The 12,778-nt window shown below is 44.4% G+C and overlaps 1 protein-coding gene across 1 annotated transcript in view; it reads left to right on the top strand.

Annotated features, from left to right (window-relative positions):
* The first annotated feature begins 6,155 nt into the window (after positions 1-6,155).
* Arih1 (ariadne RBR E3 ubiquitin protein ligase 1) overlaps positions 6,156-12,778 on the top strand; it is an 89,506-nt gene continuing 82,883 nt past the window's right edge. The window contains exon 1 of the mRNA XM_004855521.4: positions 6,156-6,836. Within this exon, the coding sequence (XP_004855578.1) occupies positions 6,474-6,836 (363 nt within the window). The 5' untranslated portion in view covers positions 6,156-6,473. The remainder of the gene's footprint in view (positions 6,837-12,778) is intronic.

The following is a 12,778-nucleotide window of genomic DNA, read 5'->3' on the forward strand; positions in this document are numbered from 1 at the left end:
TACTTTTAAATTAAATTAAAATTAAACTTTAATTTTTTTTACCTCCTTCCTGGCAAAATACAGCAATACCTAGATGTTAAAGACAAAAACAAAGGTAGCTGCATTGAAACAAGTTTTTTAAAACATAATGACAAAGAGTAATTTCTTTTCACTTGGTTTTAAAAACAATTATGTAAAGAACTGTTGGTGGGGGCCCTGTAGGATGACCAAGTGATCCCATTTTACTTAGAACTTGCCAGTTTTTGCCCTGAAAATTCCAAGCCCCAGGAAACCTTGGTCCTGAGCCAATCAATGTGGTTTAGCAAGCTAGTGCTTTGCCATTGCAAGGGCCTTTTCCAGAACTCAGAGTTCCATTATCTGCCTAAGAAAAAGTCCAGTGTTGCCAGGTGTGGTAATCTCAGCACTCAGGAGACTGAAGCAGGAGGATTGCTGTGAGTTCCAGGCCAGCTTGAACTACACAGCAGACCCTATCTCCAAAAGCAAAAAACAAAACCCCTCAAATTAAGAAAATAATACAACCACTTGCCTTGCAAGCTCAAGGTCCTGAGTTTGATCCTTGGTACCCCAAAAAAAAAAGAAAAGAAAAAAGAAAATAATACAATCAAAACATACAAAAAAATTTCAGTGCTATTTCAATTTCAATTTATCTAAAAAGTGCCTGCATATTCTGTCAGTATTAGGTTCATAACCATCTGATGAGCACATACATATTTATGGAGTTTTGCTCCATGAATAAATATTCAATAAATACAAACACATACACACATTTTATTTATTTTTTGAGACAAGGTCTTGCTATATAGTGCAGGCTGGCTTTGAACTCACTATGTTGCCCAAGCTGGCCACAGACTTGTGCCTATCCTCCTGCTTTAGCCTCCTCAGTGCTAGGATTACAGGCGAATGCCACCATGCCTGATTTATGTGTGTGTGTGTGAGAGAGAGAGGGGCTATGCTGCCCAGGCTGGCTTCAAACTCCTGAGCTCAAGCAATCTTCCTGCTTTAGCCTCCTTCCTGAGTAGCTGTGAAGATCAGATGTATACCCTTTTTTTTCCAGCTAAACAACAACAAAATTTTTTTTTCATACTAGGGATTAAACTCAGGGGCACTATACCACCGAGTTATATCCACTACACCAGGGTTTTTGTTTGATTGTTTTTTGGTACCAGGGTTCGAACTCAGGACCTTGTGCTTGAAAGGCAGGCTTCGGCACCACTGAGCTAAATCCCCAGCCCTCTTTTGTTTATGAGACAGAATTTTGCTTAGTCTGGGGTAGAATTTTTTTTTTTAACCAGGGATCGAACTCAGGACCTTGCACTTATGAGGCAGCTGGTGGTGGGGTAGAATTTTTGATCCTCCTGCTTCAGCCTCCCAAGTAGCTTTTGGAAGGGTGTGTGTGTGTATGTGTGGCACTAGAGAATGAACCCAGGGTCTCTCACATGCTACGCAAGCATTCTGCCACTGAGCTGGATCCCTGGCCACTAACCTATATTTCCTGCCCTTCCTACAAGTGGACATGAGGTGCATGTGGAATCACCAGTACTTCCTTCTGCACTGAAGGAGGAAGGATGAGTGCACCTATTTTCTTTTCCAAGAACCTTGTTATTGTTTTTATAGACTACTGTCCTTCTCCTCTGTAATCACCATACCTGAGAAAGCAATAACACAACCAATGGCTGGAAGAGCAAGTCATTAAAATAACACCACCACCAACAATGTATATGGGTCATCCCTGGGCCAATCTAGGGATAGAGAGATGTTGTCCTACTGGTTTTCCTGAAACAGCACCATAACCTAACCTGAATCTAAGATCCCAATATATAAGGGGAAAGAATGCTGCTAAGAATCTGGTTATGAAGGTTTGGCCATGAATAGGAGACTCAAACATTCAGAAGCACTGTGATACTACTCACAGTATTGATCAAAAAAGAAGTCACGGGCCAGGGATTTAGCTAGGTGGTTCCAGCAAGCACAAGGTCCTGAGTTCAATCCCTGGTAACCCCCTGCCAAAAAAAAAAGTTTTGGGCCTGGGGATTTAGCTCAGTGGTTTTGCCATCTTTGACCTGAGTTCAATCCCCGGTAGCCCCCCCCCCCAAAAGAAGTCATAAGGGGCTGGGGATTTAGCTCAGTGGCACTATGCCTGCCTCAAAAGTGCAAGGTCCTGAGTTCAATCCCATGTACCAGAAGAAAAAAAAAAAAAAGTCATAAAGCTGGGCATGGTGGTGCATGTCTGTGATCCCAGCTGAGGAAGGAGGACCGCCTTGAGTTTGAGGCCAACCTGGTCTACATAGTGAGTTCAGGGCCAGCCTGAACTAAATGGCAAGACCCTGTCTCAAAAAACAAATAACAATAACAACAAAACAGAACAGCCAGGGGTGGTGTGCACTTCTGACCCTGTACTTCCAGCATTTGGTGGGCTCCAAGGCAGGAAGATCAGGAATTCCAGGCCAGCCTGAGCTTCATAGCAAGACTGTCTCAACAGAAAGAACAAAATCAGTGGGCCAGGGATTTAGCTCAGTGGCACTGGGCCTGCCTCAAAAGTGCAAGGTCCTGAGTTCGATCCCTGGTACTGAAAACAAGACAAAAACAAACAAAAAAGCCAACCCCTCCCCAACAAAACCACAGATCATATCATTGTATTCTTCTGCTTAATACCCTTCAATGGCCAGGAGAGGGGGTATATAACTGTAATCCCAACTACCCTGGAAGCTGAGGCAGGAGGATCTCAAATTCTAGCCCAGGCCTTGTATCAAAAAATAAGGCATGGGGCCGGGGATTTATCTCAGTGGTTCCACCGCCTGCCTGGCAAGTGGAAGGACCCAAGTTCGATCCCCGGTACCAAAAAAAAAAAAAAAAAAGGCATGGTGGCACATGCCTGTAACCCAGCACTCAGGAGGCTGAGGCAGAAGAATCACTACAAGTTCCAGGCCAGCCTGGATTACATAGTAAATTCAAGGCCAGCCTGGAATACACAGTCTCTGTCTCAAGAGAACCAAAAGAAATTAAAAAATACAAATAAAAAGAGCTGGAGGTGTGGCTAATTGTGAAGGAACTGGGTTTATTAGTATGTATTTGTCATACATATTGATCATATTCATTTCAGGGAAGTTTGTACCTGTAAGGACCTGGGTTTAATCTTCAGTCCAGGCAAATTTACATTAATTTTTCACATTTTTCTTTTTTCTTTTTGGTACCGGGGATTGAACTCGGGTCCTTGTGCCTGCGCAGCAGGCAGTGAAACCACTGAGCTAAATCCCCGGCCCAACATTTTTCTTCTTTCTTGTGGCCCCAGGGATTTTACCCATGGCCTTGACACTGAGCTACAAACCCAGTTCTTTTTTTTTTTTTAATCTTAAAACAGGCTGGTATGGTGGTGCATGCCTGTAATCCCAGCACTCAGAAGGCTGAGGCAGGAGGATTGCCATGAGTTCAAGGGGAGCCTGGACTACAGAGTAAATTCAAGATTAGCATGAATTACAGAGCAAGACCCCGTCTGAAAAAAAAAACACCAAAAACCCACAGAAACCAAACAAACAAAACTGAACAAAACAAAAACCAACCCTCAAAACAGCCCAGTCTGGGCTGGAACTTGTGCTCCTCCTGCCTCAGCCTCCCAGAGGACTGGGATTACGGAGATGGTAAATTTTTACTTTTCAAATTTTTTTCCAAAGGTAATTTGTGTGTTAGTTAGATTTATAAATTAATTAGACTCATTTGAACAGGTTGTACTCTGACCAGTCCTTCAAGGTTTGGCTCTTCTTCCCTTCAGAACACTTGTCTATGTCTCCTGTTCTATGTACAAAGATTAACATCTACTCTGAGAATGGCATTGCCCTTATTAAAGTGAACCCTGACTCATTTGCCTAATATCTTGCCAATTACCCTCTTTCACTTTAGGCTCCACATATTATTAATGACCTTACTTCTGTGGAACTCTAGCTGCTAGACCACCTTCTCTTTCTTTTCTGTTGAACCCCATACCACCCATCCACACCCAGCTCACACAGCACACTTCTAGGTAAGAGGCAAGCCCCATCTCTCTGCTTGGTTCTTCACTTTGGTTTTTTTTTGTTTTGGTACTGGGGATCAAACTCAGGACCTTGCCCTTGTGAGGCAGGTGCCGGAACGATTGAGCTAAATCCCTGGCCCTCTGCTTGGTTCTTGTAAATATTTGTCATTGCCTGAATTCTCTTGCGGTATAAAGCATCTTATACACCATGTGCATAATACATGCTATATTTCACAAATTTTTTTTTTTGAAAAGGGTCTCACTATGTAGCCCAGGCTGGCTTCAAAGTGTCAGTGATCCTCCTGCCTCAGGCTCCTGAGTGCTGGAATTACAGGCACACGCTACCACACCTGGCTCACAAGTATTTTTATTACTTATATTTTAGGGTATCCTTGTAGATATTTGCATTATTGCCTGTATTGTGTTGTAGTGTACTGCATTTTATATATTATCATAAAGCATTTTTATGATTGATGTTTTAGGGCATATTTGTATTATTTCCTGTTTTGTTATAGTATAGTGCATTTTATATACTCTGTCGTATATAACACATGCTATGTACCATGAAGCATTATGATGGATGTTTTAGGGCATCCTGGTAGTTATCTCTACTGCCTGTATTGCATTGTTTTTTCATACATTTTTTTTTGGTACCGGGGATCGAACTCTGGTCCTTGAGCTTTTGAGACAGGCAGCGTAACCACTGAGCTAAATCCCTGGCCCCGTATTGCGTTGTTGTATCATGCATTTTATGCACCATGTGTATAAAATGTATCATGAAGCATTTTTATGATTGATGCTTTAGAGTATCTTTGTAATATTTGTATTACTGCCTGTTCTGTTGTGGTATAATGCATTTTATATACTCTGTAGTATATAACACATGCTATGCATCATGAAGCTTTTTTTCTTGAGACAGGGTCTCGCTACATAGTTCAGGCTGTCCTAAAACTCATGGCGATCCTCCTGCCTCAGCTTCCCAAGTGCTAGGATAACAGGCGTGCGCTACCATGCCTGGCACGAAGGGATTTTTTTTTTTTTTTTTTTTTTTTTTGGTACTGGGGATCGAACTCGGGACCTTGTGCTTGCGACGCAGGCGGCGAAACCACTGAGCTAAATCCCCGGCCCTACGAAGGGATTTTTATGATGGATGTTTTAGGACATCCTTGTACATATTTTTATTACCGCCTGTATTGTGTTGTTGTATCATACATTTTATACGCCATATACTATATACATAAAGATAACATATACATAAACATAGTATATGGTACGTAAAATGTATCACAAAGCATTTTTATGATCCATGTTTTAGAGCATCCAGTATCAAGTATGTGGCACTGGCCAACACCGCCCCCTTCACCCAATTTATGGTGCTGGGGACCACACGCTGGGTCTTTCGGTGCTGGACCAACGCTCTACTATTGAACTCCAGCCCAGCTCCTTTCTCTCCTCGAGCCGCAGGTGCTCAGGCGTAAAGTGCACGGGTACTAGAGTTGTGAGAGGTAGAACTAACCCTGAGCGGGGCGGGGGGCGGGTGAGGAGCGCTGAGCTCCTTCGAGCCACGCAATTCGCACGGTCCCGGCCCCCGGAGGCGCCGGTGCGGCCGAGCGCAGGGACCCTCTCGATGACGTTACTACAGAGCTGGGAACCGGCACACGTCCGTCCCGGCGGACAGCGTCGCGCCGACTACCCGACCTGGCTTCATCTGTCGCCCGGTTCAGAGGCTCCGCGTGCAGCTGACTTCCCTTCCCGAGTTCAGGCCAACAGGGATTTTAGCTCAACAGGGTCCCCGGGACGACTCTCGAGCCCGCGGGCGGGCGGTGCCTTCCCGGTAACATAGGAAGGTCTCCTTCCCCGCAGGAAGCCTGACCAGGCGGGGTCCCAGGGCCTGGGCGAACCCCCCACCTACGGGATTCGTCTCTCGGTGACCAGGCGGCCGCAGCCGCTTCCCGTGGAAAGCTCTACGGGTCGCCGCCCGGCCCGAAAACGCTGTGGACCGAAACCCGAAGGCGATCGCCGTGCCGCCAAGATCCCAGGTCCCAGAGGGCCGAACCGTGGGGTCTCCCGCTCCGCACGCAGGGGCAGCGGGGCGGGGCGCCGTGACGCACGGAGGCGTGACGCGCGACGCTGCGCGACGTGGTGACGCACGCCCCTTTGTTGGCTCAGTAGCGGTAGCAGCGGCCGTGGAGGTGGCGTTGGGACTGTTTTCTCCCAGAGGCCGGAGCGGAGCCGCGTCTGACTGAGGCGGGCAGCAAGCGGCCCCCTCGCTCCCTCCGCCCTGCCCTGCGCCCTCTGGGCCACCGCCAGCCGCTCACCGCCTCGCCTAAGGAGGAGCCGCGGCCCCCAGGGCCGGAGCCAGGCCTGCGTCCGGACGTCCCCCCGAGCCGGAGCGAGAGCCGGGGCCTGGCGTCCCCGCCCTCTGCCCGCCTCGGCCAGCGTCCGCCGGGCCCTCGCGCGTCGCGCCATGGACTCGGACGAGGGCTACAACTACGAGTTCGACGAGGACGAGGAGTGCAGCGAGGAGGACAGCGGCGCCGAGGAGGAGGAGGACGAGGACGAGGACGAGCCGGACGATGATAACCTGGACCTGGGCGAGGTGGAGCTGGTGGAGCCCGGGCTGGGAGTTGGCGGGGAGCGGGACGGACTGCTGTGCGGGGAGACGGGCGGCGGCGGCAGCGCCCTGGGGCCCGGGGGCGGCGGCGGCGGCAGTGGCGGCGGCGGCCCGGGGCACGAGCAGGAGGAGGATTACCGCTACGAGGTGCTCACGGCCGAGCAGATTCTCCAGCACATGGTGGAATGCATCCGGGAGGTCAACGAGGTCATCCAGGTGAGGGGCGCCGCCGCGCCGGCTGCACTGGGCCGGAGAGCGGACTCGGTGGCCCGGGCGGCCCCGGGGGGTAAGCCTGGGCCTGGTACGCAGCCCGACCCGCTGCCTGCTGGCCCTGTCTTCTCCGGTGCCTCTGCTGCGGATAGAGCTGTCGGAGAAGACGTTCGCCGGGTAGCCGGGTGCAGGGAGGAGCGCTGGGGGCGGTGCTTCCCAGATCCTGCCATGGCGGAGGCCCATGGCCGCCTAAGCCTTCTCTTGCGGGCCGTTCCTGCAGGTCCCTGGACCCCGTGTTCTTTCTCTGGCCGGAGGATCGCCTACGGGGGTGCGAAGGGCCGTGGGTGGGAAGAGGAGCTAGAAAGAATTGGGCCCCCCACGAGGGTTCTCCTGGTCTCGGATCTCGCCGGAGCACTTCTGGAAGGGATTAAGTGTAGGCCTAAGAGGCTCTTGGTGTACGGTTGCCCCAAGTGGGCACCGGTTAATAAAGAAATGGATCTTAAAAAAAAAAAAAAAGAAAGAAATGGATCTCCTTGGCAGTCTTAAGTGCCTATTTAAAGGTGGGGGAAGGGAACTCTTTCTCATAAGAGGTGCTGATTGGACTTATTTTCTAATGGTAAGGTTTCTACTTAAGTTTCTTTTGTGTCTTTTCTGTTTGGGACGTAACTGCCGCTACTTCCAGTTCTAGCATGTAACTTGCTTGAAGCTGTTGAAATAGTTACTGCAGATTGCCAACCCGTCCCTGCGGCTCCAACAACAAAACTCAGTGTTGTCCAAAGGACAAAACTCTATTGTGAGTTAAAAAGCAGAGGCTTTTCTGCTTTTAAACTCCTTTCGCAGACAATTTCTGTTTCGTGTTCAGTAAGTTAGGCTTAATTTAACTTGCTAACCACACTTCACTGAACCTTTGAGCATTAGATTTTGGATTTTTGACTATAGAGAGCAAATTTCCATTTGGGGAAAAAAGTGTGAGGAATCGATTTGATTGAAAAATGAAGTCTTGATTCAGTGCAACTTTTAGAAAATAGTAGTTACATGGAAGGAAACTTATGTACATGAAATGAGCAGCAAGTTACTTTTGAATTTTTTGTAGCGTGCCACTTTTTCTTTAAAATTGGTGTGCTGCTCTGATTTAGCAGTTTGTCACTGCCTTCTTGTTGTCTTTCCATTATTAATAGATTTTTGTAGTATTGTCTAATAAAGCATCAGTTTAGAAAATGGAACCATCTACGTAGGCACAAGTTGAAGGCCATTTTTTGAATAATAGTAAGGAAAATCTCATACGAAGAGCTGTTACTAAAAGTGGAAATCTCAGATTTTAATGTAGATAACACAGTTTAAGAAGTAAATAGAAGGGTTGTAGAGGTAAGATAAGTTTTACTGCTTTTTTTCTTTGATCCTAAAAAAATGACAGTTGAGTTCTTAGGTGGTTTTTTTTTTTTTTTTTTGGTGCTGGGGATTGAACTCAGGACCTTGCGCTTGTGAGGCAGGCAGTGGAACCACTGAGTTCAATCCCTGGCTGAGTTCTTAGGTCTTTAATTGAGAGTTTTTTCTTTTTTTAAAGGAACTTTAGGAATTGTAGTAAAACTTTGAATTCTCTTTTGTTGTATCTGTATGTAAAACCTTATGCTTTTAACTCAATGGATACTACTTTTAATCTTATTTGTAAATTTTTCCCTTATAGTTAAGTGTCATGACATTTTCTCCACTCTTAGTTTTGTCTTAGTTACTGGCAACAAAAACAAGTTCTTGTTCATTTTTTTGTTTTTTGAGACAGATCGCACTATGTAGACCAGATTGGCCCTAAACATGCAGGCCACACAGACATGTGTCAAGGCCCCTCAAAAGTTCTTTGTATCATTCTGGAACAGAGATGTAGCTGATGCACATGGACATCCTGCTGTCTTAGTTTAGGTGAGAGAGAATAAATGGTAATGAAATGAACTACACAAACTAGGGATTTTTAAAAAAGATATCTTACTTTCACAATGTTAATGCCTGATTTTTGAAAAGTTTTTTCTAGTCTACTTCATTATGTGACCTTTGTTGAAAATTTATATTTAGAATTATCAGTAAAATCAAAGGATAGGATGTATCTTCGACCATCTTTCTCCAAATGGTATGTCTGTTAGATTTAAACTAGGCTTTAGTTACATTGTCGGTTATTTATGTTAATAGATTTTGTTTGTTTTATTTTGAGATAGGGTTTCACTCTGTAGTTCAGGCTGGACTTGGACTCAGTATGTAGTCCAGGCTGGCCCCCAACTCGCAGTGATCCTCTGGATAACTATGCATATTTTCTTCCTTTTCCTCCTCTTCCTCTTTTCTTTTTTTTGACGGGAGGGGGCGGTTAATGGGGATTGAACCCAGGGATGTGCTCCCACTGAGCTGCATCTCCATCTCTTTATTTTTTATTTTGTGATTAGGGTTTGATAATTTTTCCAGGCTGCTTTTGAATTTGAATCCTTCTGCCTCAGCCATGGAGCAGCTGAGATTACAAACACGCCTGTACCACTACATTTGACACTATGCATATTTTATAAAACAATGGAATTACATTGTATGGTTCTGTTTATGTTTTCAGTGGGAAAAAAGGAGGGTGCAAAATCAGAAAAAAAATCTCTGAAAACTACCCTGTCAACAAGTATCTATTTTTCAGGAGTTTAGTGATTACAGGTTAAACCTTTTTAAACCTAATCAATCTGTTACTGGCCCTTTTAATTTTTAGTTTCTAGCTTTTATAAACATCATTGAAAATATTCTCAAAAATTAATCCTTTGAGTGTTTTCTTATTTTCTTGGGATAAGTAGAATTGGGCAAAGAATTTGCTCAATTACAGGGTTTTTATATATGTCACCACATTAATACATCTGGGGATGTAGTTTAGGCAAAGGCTCTGAGTTCAATCCGGATTAAACCAAGACCCCCCTCTCCCCCAGGTGTTGCTAAATTGCCTAGTCTGGGCTAGAATTTTTCATCCTCCATCCCCAGTTTCCTAGAGTACTGATATTACAGGCATTTATAGGCATGCACTACCATGTCAGGCTTTTTTTTTTTTTTTTTTGAGACAGGGTCTTGTTTCGTAGCTCAGGCTGACCTTGAACTGTGATCCTCCAGCCTGGGCCTCCAGTAATATGCCATCATGCCTGGCTTTGTATTTGTTTTTTTTTTTCTTTTCTTTTTTTTGTTCTGGGGATTGAACTCAGGACCTTGCGCTTGCCAGGCAGGCGCCTGTACCACTGAGCTAAATCCCCAGCCCTGTATTTGTTTTTTGATCTGGGAAGTGAAAGCAAGAGAGCTAAAATACTAGATTAATCTTTTGTACATTTTGGTTTATCATCCTTTTAAAAACTTATTAGTTGGAAGTGTTCATTGTTTACAAGAAGTTCAAGTGTGCATATCAAGAGTAACCTAATTTATTAACTGGGAGAGAAGGGCAGGGAGTGTTTTGAAGCTATCAGGGTGTTTGATATGGTTTAGATATAATCTCCTTGAATTTTTCTTTTCCTGGCTGATCTCCTTGAGCTGTAGGTCTTAAATTACATTCAGACTGAATTGTTTATGGTGGTAGTCCTGACTCAAACTCTGGGGCTGGAGGTTTACCTCTCCAATTAAACAAGCCTTCCAGGTGATAATGATGTAAACAAAAGTTTGAAACCATTGATCTAGTTGAAATTTAACTTCAGTGTTTCTCCGCATATTATGTCTAGTCCTGATTTACTACATAATTGGGTTAATGGTGGAAGTTAGGGTTTTTAAGAAAACTAATAAAAGGAAAATTTCCAGATTCCAGATAACGCTTACTGTAATCATAGGGTTAGGGTTCACATAAGATGGTCTTTACTCAGTTCTTTCAAATGTGGAAACCAGACTTTCGCTATCTGACATTCTAGAAAGGGGCACTTAGTTTTCCTTTCCCTTCTCCCTTTCCTGTGGATTTTTTTTTTTTTTTTTGTACCAGGGATTGAACTTGGGTCCTTGCGCTTGCAGGGCAGGGGTCGAAACCAGTGAGCTAAATCCCCAGCCCCTCCTGTGGATTTTATTGTAGAGAGTTTAATTTCCTTATCAATACACTGGAAGAAATATAAGCTCTGGATACTGTAAGTGCTCATAAGACACTTAGTGTTGAAGCAGACTGTTCTCAAGGAGACTTAAACCACTCAAAGCTATTTGGTCAGTAAGTAGTTTAATCAAGTGCTAAGTGGATAGTAGTAGATATTCATGGAAGAGAAGAGGTAGATGTTGTTTCCTCCCTTCCGTCTGTCTCTCTTCCTTTATGGTAGGAACATGGAACCAGGGCTTCCTGCATGCTAGGAAAGTGCTCTGAGCTACACCCCTGGCCCATTTTCTTTCTTTTCCCAAAGGCATAGCATCATAGGCTATCAATTCCTAAATCCTTATACAGCCCATCCTTTGATCTTTTTTTTTTTTTGGTACGGGGAATTGAACTTGGGACTGTGCGCTTGTGAGGCAGGCTGGGGAACCACTGAGCTAAATCCCTGGCTCATCCTTTGATCTTGACACTGTATAATTTTATAAATAGCTTAATTCCTCCTGTTAAATAATGTGATAGAATAAGAATTTGTTTTTTCCTATATTTTTGCTCTTCCACTAGAAGTAATAGAAGCTAAAAACAATAGAATCTTTAGTGCTGAAAGAACTTTTAAAAAATATAGCTGAGGGCCGAGGATTTAGCTCAGTGGTTTCGCCACCTGCTGTGCAAGCACAAGGACCCAAGTTCGATTCCAGGTGCCCAAAAAAAAAAAAAAGGCGAGTGCTGGCCGTGGTGGCACACACATATAATCTCAGTATTTAGGAAGCTGAGGCTGGAGGACTCCAGAGCATTTGAGGCCAGCCTGGGCTATGGAGTGGTTCAAGGCTAGCCTGGACTTTGTAGTGTGACTGAGTCTCAATAAAAGAGAAAGAAAGAGGAATTCTCATACTGAGGTCTAAAGTTTTTGAAGATTTAAATGAGAAATACTAAGTATTTTTTTTGGAGTCCTATGCAGTTATTTTTTTAGGTAAATATTCAGTGGCACCTTTTCTTTTTTTGCTATATTCCATTTAAAAGAAGTGTCAGAAATGACCTGAAACTTAATATATTTTGGCAAAAAGTACAGCAGATCATGAAGTATTATGTAATGTTTCCTTATTACTGAGCCATTTATTTAGACAATGCTAAGAATAGCTACAATCCCAGACACTTTTCCTCAGCTTACTTCCCTATCTTATGAAACTGTTGTGCTTTTGAGTCAGGTATTACTCCAGTTACTTGGTAATATGTCCTCTTAATCACAGTTGTACAAGTTTTTAGGAATTAAATATAAACTAGAAATAGAAGTGTTTTCTGACTCTTTACAAATATTTATAGCTAAAGGCCTCTAATGTGGCCTCTTATTTTGGAATTTGTGATACTTTGGACAGATATTTCTATTCTTTGTTGTGGGGGCACACTTGTCTTTAACTGTGGAATTTCAGTCATCCTTGATTCTTTGTTGGGGGGTGCAATGCTGGAGATTGAACTCAGGCCCCATGCATGCTGGACAAATGCTCTATTACTGAGCTACATCCTCAACCCTCCCTTCCTTCTTACATGGTCTCTTTAGCCCAGGCTGGTCTCAAACTTGTGATTCTCCTGCCTCCATGTGCTAGGATTATAGGTGTGTACCTTGGCTTGGCTTTCATCCTTGATTCTTTTCCTGAATTTTCCACATCCAAGTAGCGCTGATCATGTTAACCGCTGAAATTTATTTCATGTAATTGCTATCCTTTTTACTAATCCTAATATAGGATCTTTTTATCCTGTGTCTTGATCCCTAGGCTTCCAGTCTCCTGGCATGCTGCTATCATACACAAAAGTAATGATTGTTTGTTTTGGTTTTTTTTTGGTACCGGGGATCGAACTCGGGTCCTTGTGCTTGTGCAGCAGGTAGCGAAACCACTGAGCT

The sequence above is a fragment of the Heterocephalus glaber genome, unplaced genomic scaffold (assembly GCF_053883595.1).
Source record: "Heterocephalus glaber isolate CG9 unplaced genomic scaffold, H.glaber_assembly_v1.0 deba00001689, whole genome shotgun sequence".
Classification (NCBI taxonomy): Eukaryota; Metazoa; Chordata; class Mammalia; order Rodentia; family Bathyergidae; genus Heterocephalus; species Heterocephalus glaber.